The sequence below is a fragment of the Heteronotia binoei genome, chromosome 16 (genome assembly GCF_032191835.1).
Source record: "Heteronotia binoei isolate CCM8104 ecotype False Entrance Well chromosome 16, APGP_CSIRO_Hbin_v1, whole genome shotgun sequence".
In the NCBI taxonomy this organism is placed as follows: domain Eukaryota; kingdom Metazoa; phylum Chordata; class Lepidosauria; order Squamata; family Gekkonidae; genus Heteronotia; species Heteronotia binoei.
The window spans coordinates 43345379-43368184 of record NC_083238.1 but is presented as its reverse complement, the minus strand read 5'-3'; the positions used below and the strand labels follow the sequence as shown (position 1 = coordinate 43368184).

Below are 22806 nucleotides of genomic sequence, written 5' to 3'. Positions count from 1 at the left end.
CCCCAATAATGACTGACTTTAGAGTGGCAAGAACTATATTAATATATGACAAAGATTACACGCATGTCCTGGCCTGACATGGCTTGGCCCAGCCCGACAAGGTCTCATTTAGGTCATATCCGGCCATCATAACAAATGAGTTTGACACCCCTGCTTTATGGTTTTTGCTGGAGATGGCTTTTGATAAGGGAAACAAAGGTAGTCTTCTGTTTGTGGATAAACAAAAACACAAATTGGTGTAGTGGGAGAATTCAGTTTAATTCAACTGTGAGACCCCCTATGCGTTTTGGTACACTTCCTCAAGGGATCTGCAAAATCTCAGTCAGAACAGTTTCCACAGCAACAGAATTTGAGCCTATTCCCTCTTGCTTTTTGCTTGGTGTGGCCCTCCTTTTCTTTTGTAAAAGAAAGGCCATTGTGATATGAGCCTCATGCAGTGTCCGATTATTTAAAATAGTTGCTTGTGGCTTTGCTTTGAATCCTCTAAGATTTGAACCCCGAACACTTTGGTGGTTTGGGAAAGACCACTGAAGCACTCTCAGTTCAACTTCTAAACCTAGGCTGCATGATCCAAATTATATTAAGACCATCTTAATCTCACCACCTCCATTTTGCTACTAGGAATACAGCTGCCAGTGGTGAAACATAGTTAAAATTCTGAATACGAAGCTATCTGCTCTACCTGTTGTTTCCACCAGCATTGAGTCAGTCTGTGCTTTGAGATCAGTTGGTGTTTGCGTGCATCAACAGATAGAATGGTAATAAAGACAGAGCCCTGAACATTGAAGCCACCAGAGGTTTATCCTACCATGGAAATGTATCCTGTCCCCCATGGCCTTCTTGAAGTCTCTCAGAATAACTTTATTCCGGAGAGCATCTATTGCTTCTTCATCCCGCTGGTTGTTGCTTTTGACGTCCCAGTACTGACGTCGTCCCCTACTGTCGTTTTGATGAACTCTTTGAAAATCCGTGTTGTGGGTGTGAGTTTAAATATTTTTAAAGTCACCTTTAATGCCCAGCCCTTGGAAATTTGTGCGGGCTTATATCCTGCCTTTCAGCTATTAAAACGAAAATTGCCTCAAGAACCAGAATTCTGAGACAATACTTAAGCAACGTTCTATTTCAGATCCTTTTGATGGTCACTTGCTGGGCTCTTCGGACAGCCAGGTGAAAGAGAAATCGACCATGAAAGCTATCCTAGCAAATCTCTTACCCGGAAACAGCTACAATCCCATCCCGTCCCCTTTGTGAGTAAAACCCTGCTTCCAGCGGAGTAGGAAAATGGGGTTGATGTTCAGGCAAGGTCTCTTTTTAGATTTTTATTGCCTAACAAGACAAAACATCATTATTACAATGGTGTGGAACTGTATTTGTGTGTGAGAGAGAAGACACCTGACTGAATGCAGTTGAGTCAAATTCAGCCTCACTTAGTTGTAAGGGAAATTTTTATGAAGGGGGCTTTGACTTGCAAAAGTTTCTACCCTGAACTTCTCCGTCTCTGAGGAGCTCCTGGACTCAAATCTCGCTCTTCTCCTGCAGACCAACATGGTTTCCCTCAGAAACTGATGAAAATGAGCAGGGGCTGCTTTTCATGCATTCCTGTCACTTCCTGAAACAAAATGGCATTGGGCAGTTTCTAACAGGATTAGCGTGTGTGTAAATCAGCCTGCTTTTTGCATCTTCTCTTATTCTGTCTTAACTGTGCTGCTCTTCGGTATATAGTTAGTTACTTTCCTGTATTGTATGACTTCCTTGCTGACCCTCAAGACAGATTGTGTGTGTAAAGTGCTGTCAAGTTGCAGCCAATCTACAGTGACTCTTTAGGATATTCAAGTCAAGGGTTCACTTTGTAGCAGGAGCTCCTTTGCATATTCGGCCACACACCCCTTTGCATATTAGGCCACACACTTCTGTAAGCTCTTGGAGGACTGGCTACATCAGGGGTGTGTGACCTGATATGCAAAGGAGCTCCTGCTACAAAGAGCCCTGCAAGAGACCAAACAGAGGTGGTTTGCCATTGCCTGCTTGTGCGTTGTGACCCTGTAATTCCTTGGCGGTCTCCCATCCATATACTAACCAGGACTGACGTTGCTTAGCTTCTGAGATCTAATGAGATTGGGCTCATCTCGGCGACCCAAGTGAGGGCCAAGACAGATTACAAATATTGCAAACAACGCAAACAAAAAACAATCGCAGAAGAAATGTGGCCAGGTTGCTTCCAATTTATGGTGACTCTATGTATTAATGTCTTATCTTTAACAGCCTTGTTCTGGCCTTGAAAACAGAGGACTGTGATTTCCTTGGCTGAATTAATCCATCTCATGTTGGGTCTTCCTCTTTTCCTGCTGCTTTCACCCAGGGGTGGAATTCTAGCAGCTCCTCCTTTGCATATTAGGCCACACACCCCTGATGTAGCCAATCCTCCAAGAGCTTACAGGGTTCTTTTTTGTAAGCTCTTGGAGGACTGGCTACATCAGAGGTGTGTGGCCTAATATGCAAAGGAGCTCCTGCTAGAATTCCACCCCTGCCTTCACCTTCTCCTAGCATTGTTGTCTTTTTCCGGTGATTCTTTGTCTTCTCATAATGCGACCAAAGCACGATAGCCTCACTTTAACAAATGGACAAATAGAGAAAATAAGTACTAGAGCTTAAAATTCTTTCTTGTGTTTTTGACGCAGTGAGCCTGACAAGCATTACTTGATGTATGAGCACGAGCGCGTTCCCATTGCGGTCTGTGAAAAGGAACCCAGCTCCATCATTGCCTTCGCTCTCAGGTAGATGAGTCAGTTCTGGTTTGTGAGTTATTTCTCTGTTTTGGATATGGAACTGCAACCTCATATGGGCTTTCCATCCATAGGGTGGCATTTTACTTTTCCAACTTAAAGCTATTACGGATTAGGCCGCTACAAGAAAAATCACTATTGATGTTTTTTCCTTATCTCTGGAATATCCCACTCATCCCAGGCATTTAAAAGTATTGACTCCGGAAATCTGGGTGTCTTGTATCCTGTAATTATATCAATTTGGGTTATAATGATGTTTCCAAAGGTAGCAGCTATGGGACATTCCCACCAACAGTGCTTAAAAGTGCCCAGCTTCCCACACCCCCTCCAGACTGTTGGTTGTTTGGGTGATCTGATGTAGTGTAATTTTAAAGGTGGCAGATGCCATTGTGTCAGAAGTTCAAATGATAAAGTCCTAATATCAGGGATTTTTTTGTAGCAGGAGCTCCTGTGCATATTAAGGTACACCCCGATGTAGCCAATCCTCTCAAGACCTTACAGGACCTCCTGTAAGCTCCAGGAGGATTGACTACATCAGGGAGGTGTAGCCTAGCGTGCAAAGCATTGTACAACAGACGGTTCATTGAATTTAATTTTGAAACGGGATTGAAAGAAATGCCTCATGTTGTGCATTACATGTGTGGAAAAGATAGCTTTCAACACCATCACCTTCACTTAGCACGAGCAGACAGCAAGGGATAATGTCAGTGCTGTGTGCACAAGGTCTGTTGTGTGTTCAGAAACCTTTGGTGGAAATCCAACCCTTTGCCAGAAGGCTGGCTTTCCCGCTTTGAATTCTGATGCATCCTTTTCCTTAACAGTTGCAAGGAGTACAGAAGTGCCTTAGATGAACTATCCAAAGTGTCCCTGAAAAGCAATGGAGAAGAAGGACTTCAAACAAGCAGGTGATGAGGTGGTAGCTACCGAGCAGTGACATGAAACAGGGCTGCTCAGAACAGCCCCTAAACTTTCCCCATAGGCTTGAGAAAATACCAACAGCTTAACTTCATCAGTGCTGTAGGATCAATAGGCAGTGTGGATGCTTTTTTATTTTCAACTAGCTTTATTTTCAACATTGTTTGGCATTAAATGAGTTACTTAAAATGGGCACTTTAATGTATTTTCATATGTACACCCTGGCATCTAGTGATGGGAAGGGGAGATTGGCTTGTCTCTTTAAATGCAGGAGATTGGCAGTCTCCTTAAATACCTTCTCCAAGCCCTGCCCGCGGCAACACCAGTGGGTCTGCCAACATGAACCACGCAAGCCCACCTGGGAGGTTCATAGGGCTTGTGAGGGTGAGAGGGCAGGTACCGAGGTTCACGAACCACGAACTGGGCCCAATTTGTGATAAACTTCTGTTTGTAATTCAGTTTGTGCATATCCCTAGTTCCCAATTGTTCTCTTTGCTAACTTGTGCAGTGAGATTTTGATAGTCCGGTCTTAAAGCTTTCCGGTGTGCCCTCTGCATGCAGTTTGGTCTCTGATCTCTTATATGATCCGTTGGTCTATCAGTGGCTACTGACCAAGATAGCTATATGCTGGGCCTTTTTTTGTAGCAAGAACTCCTTTGCATATTAGGCCACACACCCCCTGATGTAGCCAATCCTCCAAGAGCTTACAGGACTCTTAGTACAAGGCCTACTGTAAGCTCCAGGAGGATTGGCTACCTCAGGGTGGGTGTGGCCTAATATGCAAAGGAGTTCCTGCTACAAAAAAAGCCCTGGCTATATGGAACCTTCTTGATTGTAATTCTGAATGTCAGTTGAGGGGAACATTGGAGGGGGACGGCTTTTGCCATTATGTCTTGCCTGGAGGATGACTGATCCCCTTTGAGAACATGTGATGGGACCAGATGGTCTGAACTACCAGGACTGTCATGTTTGAAGGGCAGTGGCTCCAAGATTTGGGGATGAGGACCAATGCTTCCTCTAAGCTGTGGAATCTTGAGAGCGAAAATTCTACTTTGTGAACTACTGGCACTGAAGTGGTGAGCTACTGCATCAGTTTGCTCGGGGGGCATTTTTCCCGAGCTAAGACACAAATGTGTGAGCCAGAGGCTAAAAAACTGTGAGCTAGCTCACACTAACTCAGCTTCGAGGGAACACTGGTCACCAATACTTCCTCTAAGCTGTGGAAGTTGAGACCGAAAACTCTACCTTGTGAGCTACTGGCACTAAAGTGGTGAGCTGTTGCATCAATTAGTTTGCTCTGGGGCCATTCTACCTGAGCTAAGACAAAAATTTGTGAGCTGGAGGCTAAAAAACTGAGCTAGCTCACACTAACTCAGCTTAGAGGGAACACTGATGAGAACCTATTGCTGAACACGGGTTAAAGGGCACGTGGGTGTTGCGAATGAGGTTCTCTTGGAATTACATTTCTATATGGTGGATTTTAACAGCATATTGACAACAGGTATTTGATTCCAGTCTGGCTGAGAGCCGAGCAAAGAACAACAGTCCAGTCCGGCTGGCCGAGACGAACGTGGGACCAGCGAACTCAATGGCAGAGGCGGAACAGCGTAAGAATGGTGAAATTTGGGTGTCTCCCCCCCCCCTCCAGTTTTAAACAGAGTTAGATGCGTGTTGCTTCGGAAATCGAACCCAGGTTGAAGCAAGGAAAGCGAATAATGGAAATCCAACTTTGGGATATTCTAGCTGAGGCTTGCTTCAGTTTTTATTCTTTTTGCTTTGCCAAGTAAATGAATAAAGTTTTAATGTTTTGAGAAATAAGGAAACAAAGGGGTGAAGGAGGCAGCACCAGATATGAGTCTGTATTGTCAAGCTGCTTTTATCAGCTGCTGGCTGTCCGAATGGTTCCCACCAATAAAGAAATTCCTCTGTGTAGAACTCTTAGAACAAATAAATTTGCCAAAAGACAAAACGGCAGGCAGTTTCTGATGATGGTTTGGCTAAATTTATTTGACTGAATGGAGACAAGATGGATTGACGAAAGCTAACTTTTTCTCTCCTTGCTGTGATTGCAGCAAAGAAGCCGTACGGAGTGTTGTCCTTCTTCCGTGGTACTGGAGGGAAAAGCCCCGATCTCTCTGCCCAGAAAAAGGAGACTTTGCGTGGAGCAGACAGTGCCTACTACCAGGTTGGGCAGACGGGCAAAGAAGGGGCAGAGAACCAAGGGGCAGATGCTCCAGGTAAGCTCGCATTGGCAGAGGGACAGGTGGGCCTCCAAGCAGGGCTGGCCATAGACTGTCAGGCACCCTTGGCAAGGCTAACTTCTGGTGCCCCTCTCCTTGCACTGATAATGTCACCAAGTCACATAGGGGGCACCCTAGGCAATCGCCTAGTTTGCTTAGTGGCAGGGCGGCCCTGCCTCCAGGTCACATGACCACTCAGAATCCATCTGAAGCAAAGATGCAGGTGCCTACAGAAAGTTCCACTCTTTCTCTTTAAAAATTGCCCAAAGAAGCCCTGCTGCAGATAGCCCAGGCAAGCCTGATCTCGTTAAATCTCGGAAGTTAAGCAAGGCTAACCCCGGCAAGCAAGGCTTCCAAAGGAATACCAGGCCCTGGATGCAGAGGCAGGCTGTATGCAGCCACTTCTCCATGCTCCAGCAAGAGTTGCCAGAGGTCGCCGTGACTTCCAGACATGGGGGCATGTGTGTGTGCGCATGCACACACAAATACAAAAAATAACCCCAAAAGAAAGGCTGCAGGGCTCAACTTTTGCCTGGCTGTGTGACTGAACAGGCAAGCAGTCTGCATGTCCTGGGGGGAGGGGCACAGTGGGAGGGCTTCTAGTCCCCACTGGTGGACTTCCTGATGGCACTTGGGTTTTTTTGAGCCACTGTGTGACACAGAGTGTTGAACTAGATGGGCTATTGGCTTGATCCAGCATGGCTTCTCTTATGTTCTTATGTCCTCATTAGTCGCTATCTAGTATCAGGTTTTGGAGGGACAGCCATGTATAACAGAAGCTTGCACTCATGAACTGGAAGATTTGTGTTTCTCATATTTTGTTAGCTTTGTTTGGTGTAGCGGTTAAGTGTGCGGACTCTTATCTGGGAGAACCGGGTTTGATTCCCCACTCCTCCACATACGCCTGCTGATGTGACCTTGGGTCAGTCACAAGTTCTCTCAAGGCTGTTCTGCTCAAGAGCAGTTCTGGGAGAGCTCTCTCAGCCCCACCTACTCACAGGGTGTCTGTTGTGGGGAGGGGAAGGGAAAGGAGATTGTAAGCCACTCTGAGACTCCTTTGGCTAGCAAAGGGTGGGGTATAAATCTAATCTCCTCCTCTTCCTTCTCCTCCTCCTTTGACATTTGCTGTTTTTAACAGCTCAGCATTTAGGAAACAGTCGCTGTTGAGTCCTTTGCTTGTTCATCTGCAAGAATGGAGGTGGGGGGAGAAGTTGTGTATGGCCCCCATGGCAAGGCATCCCTGATCCGTCTTCCCATTTTACTCTTTCAGACGAAGTGGATGGAAGCGATGGGCAGAAGAAACAGCTGGCCAACCCACACGTTGAACTCCGTAAGTAGGAGCTAGATAGAGAACCGGAATGGAGGAGGAAATGATTCCGATCCAGTGTAGCCTCTGCAAAGATGGCAGGCTGTGAATGAAATAAACGAATAAGGAAAGCCTCCCATAGAATGAGACTCCCTTGTTCTCTGTGTACCTAAGAAGTCAATGTTGTTGTTGTTGTTCATTCGCACAGTCGAGTCCGACTCTTTGCAACCCCATGGACCAAGTCACACTAGGCCCTCCTGTCTTCCACCATCCTCCGAAGTCTGCTCAAATTCGTGTTTGTTACATCAGTAACACTGTCCAGCCATCTCATCTTTTGCCGTCCCCTTCTTCTTTTGCCTTCTGTTTTTCCCAGCATCAAGATCTTCTCCAGTGAATGTTCCCTTTTCATTTGGTCGCCAAAGTATTTGAGCTTCAGCTTCAGCATCTGACCTTCCAGGGAACAGTCAGAGTTGATTTCTCTTAGGACTGACTGATTGGATCTTCTTGCAGTCCAAGGGACTCTCAAGAGTCTTCACCACCACTATAGCTCGAAAGCATCTATTCTTCTGCGCTCGGCCTTCCTTCTGGTCCAACTTTCATACTGTGCTTTAAAGTAGAAAGGTGCCAAACCCCTGCCCTGACCCAGATGGCCCAGACTAGCCCTGTCTTGTTAGATCTCAGAAGCCAAGCAGGGTCAGTCCTGGTGAGAACTTGGATGGGAGACCACCAAGGAACCCAGGGTTGCTATGCAGAGGCAGGCAATGGCACCACCACCTCTGAACGTCCCTTGCCTTGAAAGCCCTACGAGGTCACCACCAAACCGTGACTTGGAGGCACTTTCCTTCACCACCAAACCCCCGGAAGCCTTAATTCAGATCTCCTGTCCTGATGTAAGGACATGGATGCATAAGACCTTTTATAGGGCTTTGTTGTGAAGCAAACAACAACATTCTTTTTTTTTAAAGGCCAGCAGAAACTCATTTGCATATTAGGCCACACACCCCTGACATCACCATTCTTTCACAAAGGGCTTTTTTGTAGAAAACGTCCAGCGGGAACTCATTTGCATATTAGGTCACGCCCCCTGAGGCCTGTCAGCCGGAACTGCGTTCCTGTTCAAAAAAGCCCTGGTGTATGTTGAGTGCACAGAAACTGTGTTGTGTGACCCTTTTTTGCATGTTTGGTGTGGCAGGTTGGCTCTTTATGAAAGGAAACATCTTAAAGAAGAGAACAAGTCTCTGGTGCAATTGGCAAGAAGAAACGACAGAGGTCTGCCCACGAAGCGTCCATTCTGACCCATTCCACTGCCTTTGCTAATTGAAGAGCTTTCGCCTTCCTTTGCAGAATTCTCCGATGCGAACGCCAAGTTCTACTGCCGGATTTACTATGCGGGAGAGTTCCACAAAATGCGCGAAGTGATACTTGGGAGCAGTGAAGAGGATTTCATCCGTTCGCTCTCTCACTCTTTGCCCTGGCAGGCACGAGGAGGCAAATCAGGAGCTGCTTTTTATGTAACTGAAGGTAACATTTTGGGCCACTTTGGTGTAGTGTTTAAGTGCACGGAGTCTTATCTGGGGGAACTGGGTTTGATTCCTCACTCCTCCACTTGCAGCTGCTGGAATGGCCTTGGGGCAGCCATAGCTAGGGTAGGAATTGTCCTTGAAAGGGCAGGTGCTATGAGGGCCCTCTCAGCCCCACCTACCTCACAGGGGGGGAAAAGATATAGGAGATTGTAAGCTGCTCTGAGTCTCTGATTCAGAGAGAAAGGCAGGGTATAAAGCTGCAGTCTTCTTCTTTTATACATTGTCCATTTTTCTCACTGGGACTCAAGACAGATTACACATAGTTAGTCAATACAATCAACAGGATGGGACATCTGATAAATAATACGATTAGAGTTGTAGATGTCTAGAAGCAGTTGGAAGTAAAAAAAAAACGGAACTGAAGCAAAGCATGAGTGTTTTAACATGACACATTAAACCCAAACCTTTTTGAGCCTGTGGGCCCCTTTGGAATTTTGATACATTGTGGTGGGGGCAGACACAAAATGGCTGCTGCGGGAGGAGGAGCCAGCTACAAAATGGCTGCCACAGTTTACCTTCAGTCACATAGTGAAGATCCTTGTGGTGTGATAGCAGCTGCTGGCAAAGCAACGTTTTTAAAAATCTGCACAGGAAATCATTCTCGTACGATATTTTAATACTTGTTCTTCAGATGATCGTTTCATCTTGAAGCAGATGCCCCGCCTGGAGGTCCAATCCTTCCTAGACTTTGCCCCGCACTACTTCACATACATCACTAACGCTGTGCAGCATAAGGTAGGGCTTGCAGAATCTTTCTGGCTGAGCTGTGCTCTTGATTGCACCTGTTTTTAAAAGAATGCTCTGTTACTAGCCCAAATCAGCACAGTGCATTTTGAAAGTAAAATTGGGTTAGAGAATCTGGCAATGTTTTTATAATAGTACCTGTCTTCTGATCTCACACCCCCCCCCCCCCCAAGCAAGTGATCTAATGCAGTTGTTTTCAACTCAAGGGTCCCAAGTCCCCTGTAGAGCTGCCTAGTGAGTGTACAGTCCTCCCCATCATTCATTTTTATCAGACTTTCTGCAAACTCTGTTTAAAGGGACCACAGTCCTTTTAGAACAGATCTGCAGGGCCACAAACTAACATGAACTGAATTTTTTCCAGTTTGTGCCCACCTCTAGCAACTTCTCTTTGCTGAGCAAAACACACATTCTCTGTTTGGTTCATGAACAAACCCCAGTTCAGTTTGTACTTCGGCCACGAACCACAAACTAACATGAATTGCATTTTTTGCAGTTCATTCCCATCTCTAGCGGCTTCTCTTTGCTGAGCAAAACACATATTCTCTGTTCGGTTCATAAACAAACCCCAGTTCAGTTTGTGGTTCAGTTCATGGTTCAGCCATAAACCATGAACCAACACTAACTCAATTTTTCCCATTTGTGCCCACCTCTAGCAGCTTCTCTGCAGGGTTCTCTGTTCAGTTCATGAACAAACCCCGGTTCGGTCTGTGGTTCAGTTAATGGTTCAGTTCTAACCATGAACCAACACGAACTGCATTTTTCCCGTTCGTGCCCACCCCTAGCAGCTTCTCTGCTGAACAAAACATGCATTCTCCATTTCAGAAACCCACAGCTTTGGCCAAGATCCTCGGGGTGTATCGGATTGGTTTCAAGAACTCTCAGAATAACACAGAGAAGAAGCTTGACCTGCTGGTCATGGAAAACCTCTTCTACGGCAGGAAGATGGCTCAGGTGAGTCAACAGCTCAACTGCTGGGATAGCCAGGTTGCTCTTGGGCAAGGGTTTCTCTTTGGAAGGTGGTGAGGCTTCCAGAAGCACCCTGAGATAGCAGAACTATGTTTAACTGCTTGTCCTCCCTTCCCCTTTCCTGAACTTCTGTCAGTCATGTTCCCCAGGGCCAGTCGTGGTTTTGGCAGCCCATCCTAGCCCCTTTTGGCTGCAGCAACAGCCTCGTGGACTCAAGATGCACATGATGAAGCCCTTGAAATCAGCAAAGCTGTTACAACTAAAAGTACATTCACACATTCTGTGAACAATGCACTTCCAGCCCAAATGCAAAACCTACTTGCAAACAATCGCTAAAATGCATTGGAAGGGACCTCCAGGGTCATCTAATCCAACCCCCTGCACAATGCAGGAAACTCACAACCATCCCCTAAATTCACAGGATCAGCATTGCTGTTAGATGGCCATCTAGCCTCTGTTTAAAAACCTCCAAGGAAGGAGAGCCCACCACCTCCCGAGGAGGCCTGTTCCACTGAGGAACCGCTCTAACCGTCAGGAAGTTCTTCCTAATGTTGAGTTGGAAACTCTTTTGATTTAATTTCAACCCACTGGTTCTAGTCCTACCTTCCGGGGCCACAGAAAACAATTCTGTACCATCCTCTGTAGGACAGTCCTTCAAGTACAATTCCACACCATCCTCAGCTGCCGCCTCTCCAGGCTAAACATGTTTATCAGACTTTCTGCAAACCCTTTATCCAATATGTGAGGAAGTGCCAAAACAACGGTTCAAGAGAAGATGAAAGGAAGGGGCTGCCTTTGAGTTTAAAGCCTCCTCCACTATGTCCCTGGAAGAGCATTATGCTCTGCTGGTAAAAACCTGTTGGTGATTCCTACTCCTAAAGAGGTCCAGCTGTCATTGACGATGAACTCTCTGCCGGATGACTTTAGGGCCCTGCGGAATCTTGGGCCATTCTGTAGGGCCTGCAAGGCAGAGACCGATTTCTCACTAGGCTCGTTCCGGTCTCAAAACCCTTTTTCCCTGGTGCTTTTCCCCCAACGCTTTGCACAAGGGCTCCAAGACTGGAACAAGCCTAGTGAGAAATCGGTCAGAGATGTTCCACCGGGGTTTTGAGTAAGGGCAGCAATAGCTGCCGATCTGGCACCTTATTTCCCCCACCCCTCTGAGCCCCCCCCCTTTCAATATGATGCCCAGCAGTCTGGAACAGAAGAAATTAATTAAGCTGCCATTGGGTGGGGCTGTAAGATATCAGATGTTTTAACCTGAATTGTATTATTGATTGTAATTTATATATCTTTTATTGATGTACATCGCCCAGAACTCAGCGTTAGCAGGGATGGGACGATTAATAAGCCCAATGAATGAATGAATGAATGAATGAGAATGCCTTCAGACACAAGGCTTACATAGGACAAAAATCACAAACCTCATGCTGTTCAACCTAGCTTTCATTAGATATGACTGGATTACAGAAATGAGACTAAAATGTTAGTTTTTGAGTCGTAGACTGGGGAAGGAAAGGATTGGTGAGTCATCTGGTTTTGTTACGGAGCTGCTGTGTGATGAAGCACAAAGCTTGTCTTAAATGGGATACAAAAATAACAGCTGATTCCCTCCCCCCGCTTTTTAAAATGATTCAGTCTGTTGGAATTAGTGCATCTCGGAACTGTGAGGTTCACAAACAAAGGAAAAGATGCTTCATAACTTCTGATGCTGTTTTCAGCATAAAATCCCAGTGTGCCAGACTGCCTCTCCCCATTCAAATTGGGCCCTTAGATCCTGCCCAATTACATTCTGGCATAAGAAGCGACTGAAAACTGTGTTAATCTTGCTCTGACCAAATGCCCCTTGTTGAATGGTCCTCAGTTTCTTTGGCTTCTTTTGTAACATTTGTGAATGTTGTAACAATTGTGAATGACTAATTTTTATCCATAATTTTATATTTTTATGTTAGATTTTACATGTTGTAAGCCGCCCTGAGCCACCTGGTGGGAAGGGCGGGATATAAATTACAAATAAATAAATAAATAAAACATGTGGCTGCCAACACTGTTAAAGCAGAGATTGTGCGTGCACACACACACACAAATGGTTTGTCTTATATTTGAGAGTACACGTCCCAGGCTGTTTCCCCACAAACTTTTAGTTGAAGCTGTGAAGAATGCAGAATCGTTCTGAAGGCGAAATAGTTCTGGGCCAGTGTAGGAAGCTGCATTTCTTGAGTGCAAACGAGTAGCGGTTATGATATATCTCATCGTGGCTTAGGAATTATCAACCCTACCTTATTTATGGCCTTGAATTATTTAACTAATTTGATTTGATTTATATCCCGCCCTCCTCGCCGAGGCAGGCTCAGGGCGGCTCACAAATTTAAGGTTGCACAGTTATGTTGTGTGACCAAATAAAATAAAACAACAATAAAAACAATTTCTAAAAACATCTACTTATGCTGGTATCAAGGTTTCAGGCAGCAATCTGAATGGTGGTGAGCCATTCTAAGAACTCCTAGGATTGCGATAGCTTGAAGAGGTAGACCGTCGGTGATGTTTCTATGGGCCAATCCCGCTGCTGCAGATGTTATCATTATGAAAATGCCTGGCGGAAGAGTGCTGTTTTGCAGGCCCTGCAGAATTGCGGAAGCTCTTGCAGGACCCTGATCTTTTCCGGCAGCTCATTCCGCCTGCTAGGGGCAGCAACAGAAAAGGCCCTGGCTTTTGTTGATTTGAGCCTCGCTTCTCTGATGCTGGGACTGTCAGCAGGTTTTGAGACCCGGGCTGAAGTTCTCGCTGGGGCATATGCAGGGAAAGGCGGTCCCCTGGCCATATAGGGCTTTAACCAGCACCTTGAAACGAATCCGGTGCATTATCGGTAGCCAGTGCAGCACTTTCAACACAGGCTGAATGTGCTCCCGTAGAGGAACTCCCATTAACAGCCTGGCTGCAGCATTCTGCACTAGCTGGAGTCGCTGGATTTAAGACAAGGGCAGCCCCATAATCTTGAAGTAACCAGGTAAAATAAGTCCTTCATTCCTTTTGTGGACAAAGACCTGGCCATTCAGGTGTATGACTTGAAGGCTTGACAGATGGGTTTATGGCAAAAAAAAATTCAGCTTCAAATCTGGTGCCTTGTCCATATTGTTGTGAGGGAGAGGGTAACCTACTTTACTTAGAGCAGGGATGGCCAAACTTGCATAATGCAAGAGTCACATAGAACAAATATCAGACGTTTTGAGAGCCGCAAGACAGGAAGGAAGGAAAATAGATGGGGTGGAAGGAAAGCAACTTTAATTTTAAACGCATTCGCCAAGCCACTAATTGGCTTGGCCTGGAGAAGTGATTTAAAGAGACAAATGCTTTCTCCAAGGAGGTGGGGGTTTCAAGGGCCACAGAATATGTGAAAGAGCCACAATATGTGGCTCCCGAGCTGCAGTTTGGCCACCCCTGACTTAGAGAGTGCCCTGAAGTAACTTCCCTGCAGTTATACCTGCCTCCTCTTCTCCTGCTAGGTTTTCGACTTGAAGGGCTCCTTACGAAACCGAAACGTGAAAACCGAAACTGGGAAAGAGAGCTGCGATGTGGTCTTGCTGGACGAGAACCTCCTGAAGCTGGTGCGGGACAACCCCTTGTACATCCGCTCACACTCCAAGGCTGTCCTGAGGGTCTCCATCCACAGCGACTCTCACTTCCTTTCCAGCCACCTCATCATCGATTACTCTCTTCTGGTGGGCCGGGACGACACCACCGATGAGCTGGTCGTCGGGATCATCGGTACGTAACCCTCGACCCGAAATGACCACTGGGTTGCCGTCTCACAAGGGGGCCACATCACGTGATTTGGGGAGGGACGGTGGCTTGGTGGTAGAGCATCTGCTTGGAAAGCAGAAGGTCCCAGGTTTAGTCCCCAGCATCTCCAACTAAAAAGGGTCCAAGGAAGTAGGCATGAAAAACCTCAGCTGGAGACCCTGGAGAGCCGCTGCCAGTCTGTGTAAACAATACTGACCTTGATGGACCGAAGGTCTGATTCAGTATAAGGCAGCTTCATCTCTTCATATGTTCAATGCAGCAGCCATGTTGCATCCGCTCTATAAGCTGGTGTGCTCCTTGGATTGCTCCTCCCCTCAATCACCACTTAGCAATTTCTACACTATTGTAAGCGGGGGAGAGGGGATTGGATAGAATGAAACGTCTTGGTGGTCGTGGCAGTCCCTGTCCTGTGCTGGTTCCTGTGGACAGTTTGTTTTGCTGCCTTCTCGGAGCCAGTCTGGAGTAGTGGTTGTGCACGGACTCTAATCTGGGAGAACCAGGTTTGATTCCCCACTCCTCCACATGCAACCAGCTGGGTGACCTTGGGCCGCTCACAATTGTCTCAGCGCTTGTTCTCTCAAGAGCAGTTTCTGTCTGAGCTCCTTCAGCCCCACCGAACAGGGTGTCTGTTGTAGGAAAGGAAAAGGAGATTGTCAGCCATTCTGAGATTCCTTCAGCTAATGAAGGGCAGGGTATAAATCCAATCTCTTCTTCTCACTTCTCTTCTTCTAATCCAGTAATTTACCCAGCTCAACAATATATCCACTTAAAAAAAAAAGTTTAGATGTTGGATTTTGCTTACACACAGTTCTTTATAATATGTATATCATTTAACTGAAAACATTATAATAGTGTCTGACCTTATACAAAAAAATACACAGGCAGTTTCTAAATGCATTATGGGTAGCCTCCCTGAATCTCAAACTGAGAATAAAGTCCAGCCTTTCTTTGACCTCCCCATCTGTTTCTGTTTTTAGTTTTCCTCAGTAGGGTTGTTTTTTTTTGTTACATAGACATAACTTTCCCTGATGATGCAAGGCAAGCATTCGGTTTCTTCCGCTCTCACTGTCACAGCTGTGTAGAAGGGCTTTCATGGGGTCTCTGTGCTGAAGGAAAATAACCCTTCGCCTTCCCAGAAACCGGCATCATATTTCCTTGCTGTATGTAGAATGCTGGGTTTGAATTAAAGCAGAGGAGTGTTATGTTTTCAGCACGCTGTCTGATTATGCAATACTGCCGCCAGCTATGTATTTAGAGCAGGGGTGTCGAACTCATTCATTATGAGGGCCAGAGCTGACATAAATGAAACCTTGTTGGGCCAGGCCAGGTGTGGCATAAAATGTAATGACAGGTAACAGAGATATAAACTTTATAAAGGATGCAGACAAACACAAAGATTTTTTTAAAAAAAATTAAAATAAAACATGATTAATATATTAGCACTTGTTGGTCTTAATGGTGCTTTTTTATATTTCTCCATGGGATTCAGGGAACTGGGCAAAGGAGGCTCTGGCTCTTTTCTTCCTTGCTCAGAGGACCAGGAGGGGGAGGAGCTTCAGCCAATAGAAGGAAGAGAGGCTTGGCTCAGTAGCTCTGCTGTGCTATTAAGAGAGACTGGCAAAGCGAGTTCTCCCTCGCTCCCCAAGACAGGAGCCTCAGCCAATGGAGAAAATAGAGACTTTGCTCTGCAGCTCCTGTGCACTTGAGCAAGCCTGGCAAAGCAAGCTGTGATGGGAGAGGGAGCAAGCAAGAGGGAGAAAGCAAGCGAGAGGGAGAAGGAAGCCGATGACAGCCAGTTGCTTGAGGGGTCTGATGGGAGCCCTCCAGGGGCCTGATTCGGCCCCCGGGCCACATATTTGACCCCCCTGATTTAGAGTGTACACATTGTAATGGGAGAGGTTCTGTGAGGCTGTGGAGGTATTAAATGCTGTTCTGCCAGACTCTGCTTGAAATGTATAAAAATGAGCCACATTCCAAAATTACATCAGTGTGATGTAGGACAGTGACCTTTGGTGGGGGAGAGTGCCGTCAAGTCAAGTTGCAGCAGACTTATGGTGACCCCTCGGGGTTCTCAAGGCAAGAGAGCTTCAGAGGTGGTTTGCCACTGCCTGCCTCTGTAGCCACCCTGGACTTCTTTGGTAGTCTCCCAGTCACAGACTAATCAGGGCCAATCCTTCCAAGATCTGACCAGACAGGGCTTGCGAGGGCCACCCAGGTCAGGGCCAGGGATCTTCAGGTGGAGCAAGATGGACCCGGGGGTGAACTGTGGTCAGGGCTCTTTTTGTAGCAGGAACTCATTTGCATATTAGGCCACACCCCCTGATGTAGCCAGTCCTCCTGGAGCTTACAGTAGGCCCTGTACGAAGAGCCCTGTAAGCTCTTGGAGGATTGGCTACATCAGGGAGGTGTGGCCCAGGGTTGGAATTCTAGCTGAAGCTCCTTTGAATATTAGGCCACACCCCCTGATGCAGCCAATCCTCCTGGAGCTGGCAGTAGGCCCTGTACTAAGAACCCTGTAAGCTCTTGGAGGATTGGCTACATTGGGGTCGTGGCCTAATATGCAAAGGAGCTCCTCCTACAAAAATGCAGTCTTGAGGGAGCATTCAGAGCTTATGGTGGGAATGTAGGGATTTTAGGCATCACCTTCACCAGGCTTCCAACAACTAGAATATATCGCTCCTGCTACTCTGAGGATGGGAATCCTCACCCCACCCCACAGAGCATTCAAAAAGTGACAGACAGCAAAATGGGCATCGAACCTAACTTTGTGGAGTTGGCTGGCTCTCAGGCACAAAGGTTTTGTTAGAAGTATACCTGAGATCTGTGTATTATGTGCCAAGGTAATTATGAGTCCTGTGGTGCAGAATGGTAAAGCTGCAGTACTGCAGTCCGAGCTCTCTGCTCACGACCTGAGTTCGATCCTGGCGGAAGCTGGTTCAGGTAGCCGGCTCGAGGTTGACTCAGCCTTCCATCCTTCCGAGGTCAGTAAAATGAGTACCCAGCTTGCTGGGGGTAAAGGGTAGATGACTAGGGAAGGCAATGGCAAACCACCCCATAAAAAAGTTTGCCATGAAAACATCGTGATGCGACGTCACCCAAGAGTCAGAAACGACTGATGTTTGCACAGGGGACTACCTTTACCTTTTTAATTATAAGCCCATGTAAAATGAAGTTGTCTGTAGGCAGGGCTTTTTCTGTAGCAGGAACTCCTTTGCATATTAGGCCACACACCCCTGATATAGCCAATTCTCCTGAAGTTTACACTAGTCCCTGTACTAAGAGCCCTGGAAGCTCTTGGAAGATTGGCTACATCAGGGGTATGTGGCCTAATATGCAAAGGAGTTCTTGCTACAAAAAAAGCCCTGTCTGTAGGGCTGGTTTTATGCCAATGTTTACTGTGTGTGTGTATTCATTGGTAATGTATACGTGACAGGTGGTCATGGATGAAACAGTAAGATCTGCTGGGTTAGAACAAGGAAAACTCCAAAACAGATAATGCCTGGAAATAACTGCCAATGCTTGCTGCTCTACCTAAAGATTTGTTGCAAAAAGGTTACAAGGTATCTAATAGATCAGAGATTCAACAATTCATTCACAGGAGTCCGGCTGTGAGGACTCATAAATCCAAGTGTGTTGCAGACACGATAAACATACAAGGAAGTCCACAGAGTGACTGTACAAAACTTGTGGACGCAGGCGCTTCTTAAAGGCTCTGCAACGAATTTTTTTTTCAAAATCCTCACATCAAACAAATACTTCCGAAAAAAAAATCAGTACTCCGATATAGCGTTGATGTGTAAGAAGAAAAGTCCACTCACACAAAGCCAGTCCATGCAAAACTGGTATAAGTTTCGTGGCCTTTCTCAAGACTGATGGCTTAAAGTGGAACAGTAAATAAAAATGATACAACATTCAGTCATATCAAAAACAGGAAAATGCCAGGCACAAGCTCATTCTTTGTATAGACAGCAGAGGTTCTCAAAGGTCCATTACATTTTTCCCTCCATAAGGGCTGCCTTCTTAATGATACGCAGGTGTGAAAGATTAGAACAAGGGGCAAGTGAGGCGCACAATGGGAGATGGATCACAGGGAAGAGGAAATGGGGCAGGTGCCACATAGACCAAAGGAGCTATGAAGGGGTGGAAGGGAGCGCTTGCTAATGGCACAGATTTTCCATAGCCTCTGGAACGCATTGCATCCAAGACCATGTATCTAACCCAGGTTTCCTTACCTTTACTGTAGATTATATCCGCACATTTACTTGGGACAAAAAACTTGAAATGGTGGTTAAGTCAACAGGAATTCTGGGAGGCCAAGGTGAGTCGGAGGGGTCTTTCTAGTCAACATTCAGTGCTACTTTCCATCCCTTTCTGATTCTTTTTATTCCCTATTGTGAATGTTTTTAACTAAGCTGGGTTCTCCTGAGAATATGAACATAAAAACTCGAAATGCCATAAGATGCTCTTATTGTGTAAAAAAGGGGGGGGGGAAGGCATTTTCAAACCCACATAATTGTCCTGATTGTGTGGAAGCAATGCATGTGAAGGAACTACACTGGATTTTCTCTAGTTTCAGTATGTGTGGAAAGGTTTTAATGGAGTAGTTAAGAGAGCAGCTCTCCAAACAGCTCGCTGAATCTTTCCTTAGTCTCCAATCTCATTCTGGAAAATACAAACCAGCTTGTTGGGAATTGATTGGCCTGAAGCTCTTACTCTGGGCCTCAGCTGTTGCCATGAGAGCATCTCTTCCCTCCACCCCCCCCCCCCCCCCAGTTTGGTATATCATTAGAACATAAGAGAAGCCATGTTGGATCAGGGCAAGGGCCCATTCAGTCCAACTCTCTGTGTCACACAGTGGCCAAAAAAAGTGTTCCAACCCTTTAATCATTCTAGTTGCCCTTTTCTGCACGTTCCCCCAGTGCTATAATATCACCCCCTTGAGGGGCAGTCTTTTGCTTTGCAGTGCCATGCAGAAATACTGTGGACATCCATCCTGTTTGTTGACAGCTAAATAGAAAGCACAAGAGGCAATTGCTTGTCATTTGCAGCTGTGGAATAGGCATCATGGAACTGAAGGCTTCTTTGGCACTCTGGATTTGGTTTCAGTTTTCACCTTGACTGCAATTTTTTGAGCACATGTTTATTTACAGGTTACAAAATGTAAAACAGTGCAATAAGGATACGGATTCAGGTGTGCACACAAAAGCTTATACCCTGAATAAAACTTTGTTGATCTTAAAGGTGCCACTGGACTCAAACTTGGTTCTGCAGCAAGAATAGTATAAGAGAGGGGTGGCCAAACTTTGACTTGGGAGCTGCATGTGGCTCTTTCACACACATTGTGTGGCTCTTGAAGCCCCCACTGCCCCATCAGCCAGCTTGGAAAAGGCATTTGTCTCTTTAAATCACTTCACCAAGCCAGCCAGCAGCTTGGAGAATGAATTTAAAGTTAAAATTGCTTTCTTTCCATCTCTCCCTCCCTCTCCCCACCCATATAATTTTCCTTCCTTCCTCCCTCCAACATCTGACGTTCATGTCTTGCGGCTCTCAAATGTCTGACATTTATTCTTAGAGCAGCTTGGAGAATGAATTTAAAGTTAAAACTGCCTGCCTTCCTTCCTTCCTTCCTTCCTTCCTTCCTTCCTTCCTTCCAACATCTGACTTTTTGCTATGTGGCTCATGTTAAGCAAGTTTGGCCACCCTTGGTATAAGACATATTACAGTGCAATAAGATTGGATTTCAAAGTTAGAAAACAATCTAATAGAGACAGTGTAACACATGACATAAGAAGTTCAAAAGCTGGGTTGCAGGCCAGGTTAGAGAACAATGTAGCAAAAACAAGATAATGCATATAATATTGTGTTGTAAACCATTTGTCTCTTTGTGAAAGGCATCCTTCTGAACAAGTCCAGTATTTCAAGGAGAAATCTCCTACAGCAGGGATTCTTTCATCCTCTCAACATGAAAAGTGTGCAGCATGAGGGGAAGCTAGCAAGAGTCCCATTTCAAATGTTATTTCTTTTTTCAAAGACTTGATTCATTGGTAAATGAGGAACCAGTAGTCCCTTTGCCTTGTTAAGAGGGATGCTAAAGGCTTGGGAATTTGATCTCTTGTTTTGAAGCCCTCCCATACCTGCAGGGGTGGAATTCTAGCAGGAGCTCCTTTGCATATTAGGCCACACACCCCTGATGTAGCCAATCCTCTAAGAGCTTACAAGGCTCTTTTTTGTAAGCTCTTGGAGGATTGGCTACATCAGGGTGTGTGTGGCCTAACATGCAAAGGAGCTCCTGCTAGAATTCCACCCCTGCATACCTACCAAAACAAGTAGCTACCATAAATGTTTAGCTGTCGTGGCCTCGCTGCCTCAGACTTAATTTCTAAGGCATATCTTTTTGTTTGTTTCCTTGTTAAAAAATGATTAGGCAAAATGCCGACCGTGGTTTCTCCAGAATTGTACCGGACCAGGTTCTGCGAAGCCATGGACAAGTATTTTCTGATGGTGCCGGACCACTGGACAGGACTGGGCTTGAATTGTTAAGGTAAAGGACTCCTTGAGGAGCTATGGAAGAGAGACTTCTTCAGATTTCCTCGACACCGTTGTCTTCGGTAGCAGTGAAAGGAATCTTCAGCCTGCAGCAAACGACATTTGTAGGAATCCACACTCGGAACTTGGATGTAGGAACGTTGATAGGAAAGCTGCTGTTCAGAACTCCTCAAGGCCAGACCTGAATTCTGCCATCTCATGCACAGAGAGAACGCTCCTAGCAAACCACCAGCCACAAGGGTAGTGTACTTGTTCCCCTTGGGCTACTGTAAACGGTCAGAGCACTGGACTCAAATCTTGGCCCATTTGTAATGGCGGCTCGTGTTAGAAATCTTACATGTTTTCAGGGCTTTTTTTGTAGCAGGAACTCCTTTGCATATTAGGCCACACACCCCTGATGTAGCCAATCCTTCTGGAGCTTACAGTAGCCCCTGTAGTGAGAGTTCTTTAAGCTCTCGGGGGATTGGCTACATCATGGGGGAGTGGCCTAATATGCAAAGAAGTTCTCACTACAAAAAAAGCCCTGCACATTTTGCACAGTACTTTAACATAAAATCCAACGGATGCGCAGGCCCCAAATCAGCCCATTAAGATGTTGCGATAGAGATTTGTTTAAGATGAGGAAAGTAACTCGTGAATTAACACAGCAGCATTATGCCACCGTGGTGACCGGAGCGTAAGCATGATTGTGGAACCCGCTCTGTTATGCACTGATCTTTGTACAGGCTTCTATGTGCTGTACATTTTTGAGGATTTTAGTCATTTGTAGAGAACACCATTTTGTCATTTGGAGCACTACTTTTCTTTTTAAAGGTCAAACACTTTTTAAAAAGCGCAGTCAAATATTTTACCGCAGGTCCACTGCCCCCCCCCCCCGACTTAGATTTCCGTGCCCCACCAGTGGATGGAATCGTCCTGCTTCATGCTGGCTCAGGTGTGTGCGCTCACATCAGGGCGTTTTTTTGTAGCAGGAACCCCTTTGCATATTAGGCCACACACCCCTGATGTAGCCAATCCTCCTGGAGCTTCCAGAAGGCCCTGTGAGAAGTAAGCCCTGTAAGCTCCAGGAGGATTGGCTACATCAGGGGTGTGTGGCCTAATATGCAAAGGAGTTCCTGCTACAAAAAAAGGCCCTGGCTCACAAACACATAAACAAAAATTCCCCGCCCACAAGCAAACTTTCTCCAAAGCAGGCCTTTTGACTGAGTCGAGGTCTGCCTTGAGAGCGTTACCATAACACACTGCTTTTACTACATTCCTGGTTTTGGTATTACCCTGTGAGGGGGCACTTGGTTGTCTTTGCGGTGACAAAATATTTTGGTTCCGGAGCAACCCCACGACATTTTTGTTCGAGTAATGGCGGCCAGTCCTGCTTTACTTGATTCCTTTTAATCTCATTACCAGGCAAAGTATTACATTCCACAAATCTCTTTTTAAAAAAACCAAAACGAAACCAGGCTATAGAGCCGAAGCTGCTCTAGGCCCACGTACACCGCTTTTCCCTTTTTATAGCTGCTCTGAGCATTAACTGAACCCAGGTGGTGTGTGGTGTAAATAAACCAGGTGATGCGGGGATTTGGACAATCTTCGGAGCCTGAAAAGTTTTATTTTAAAATACATATATGAAGAGTTTACTTTTTTTGATTTGAATATAATAAAGGCTAGTACAAATGAGAGTGTGTGTATTGAAGAAGGTATGGCTAGCTTTCTCTTTTAACAAGGAGAGAGCGTAAGGTCTTGCAAATTCTCGGGCAAAGCACAAGGGTTGAGATCAACGATGCAATCCTAAACGGTGTTTTCATCCTTCTAAACGCATTCACTAGAGTGAATTGAGAAGGGTATAACACAGTTTAGGATCACACCGTAATCCTCTCTTCCTGCACTAGGGAAATCCCTAAGCCTGCATTTTTAATAGCTTTTTA

General features: G+C 45.8%; 1 protein-coding gene across 1 annotated transcript in view; it reads left to right on the top strand.

Moving 5' to 3' along the window:
- Nucleotides 1–22558, top strand: part of PIKFYVE (phosphoinositide kinase, FYVE-type zinc finger containing) — a 93569-nt gene extending 71011 nt beyond the window's left edge. Inside the window, exons 30-41 of the mRNA XM_060257462.1 lie at nucleotides 1127–1247; nucleotides 2679–2774; nucleotides 3605–3688; nucleotides 5214–5305; nucleotides 5771–5935; nucleotides 7209–7268; nucleotides 8589–8765; nucleotides 9459–9562; nucleotides 10394–10522; nucleotides 14041–14302; nucleotides 18582–18656; nucleotides 20763–22558. Of these exons, the coding sequence (XP_060113445.1) occupies nucleotides 1127–1247; nucleotides 2679–2774; nucleotides 3605–3688; nucleotides 5214–5305; nucleotides 5771–5935; nucleotides 7209–7268; nucleotides 8589–8765; nucleotides 9459–9562; nucleotides 10394–10522; nucleotides 14041–14302; nucleotides 18582–18656; nucleotides 20763–20878 (1481 nt within the window). The 3' untranslated portion in view covers nucleotides 20879–22558. The remainder of the gene's footprint in view (nucleotides 1–1126; nucleotides 1248–2678; nucleotides 2775–3604; nucleotides 3689–5213; nucleotides 5306–5770; nucleotides 5936–7208; nucleotides 7269–8588; nucleotides 8766–9458; nucleotides 9563–10393; nucleotides 10523–14040; nucleotides 14303–18581; nucleotides 18657–20762) is intronic.
- Nucleotides 22559–22806: the final 248 nt, after the last annotated feature.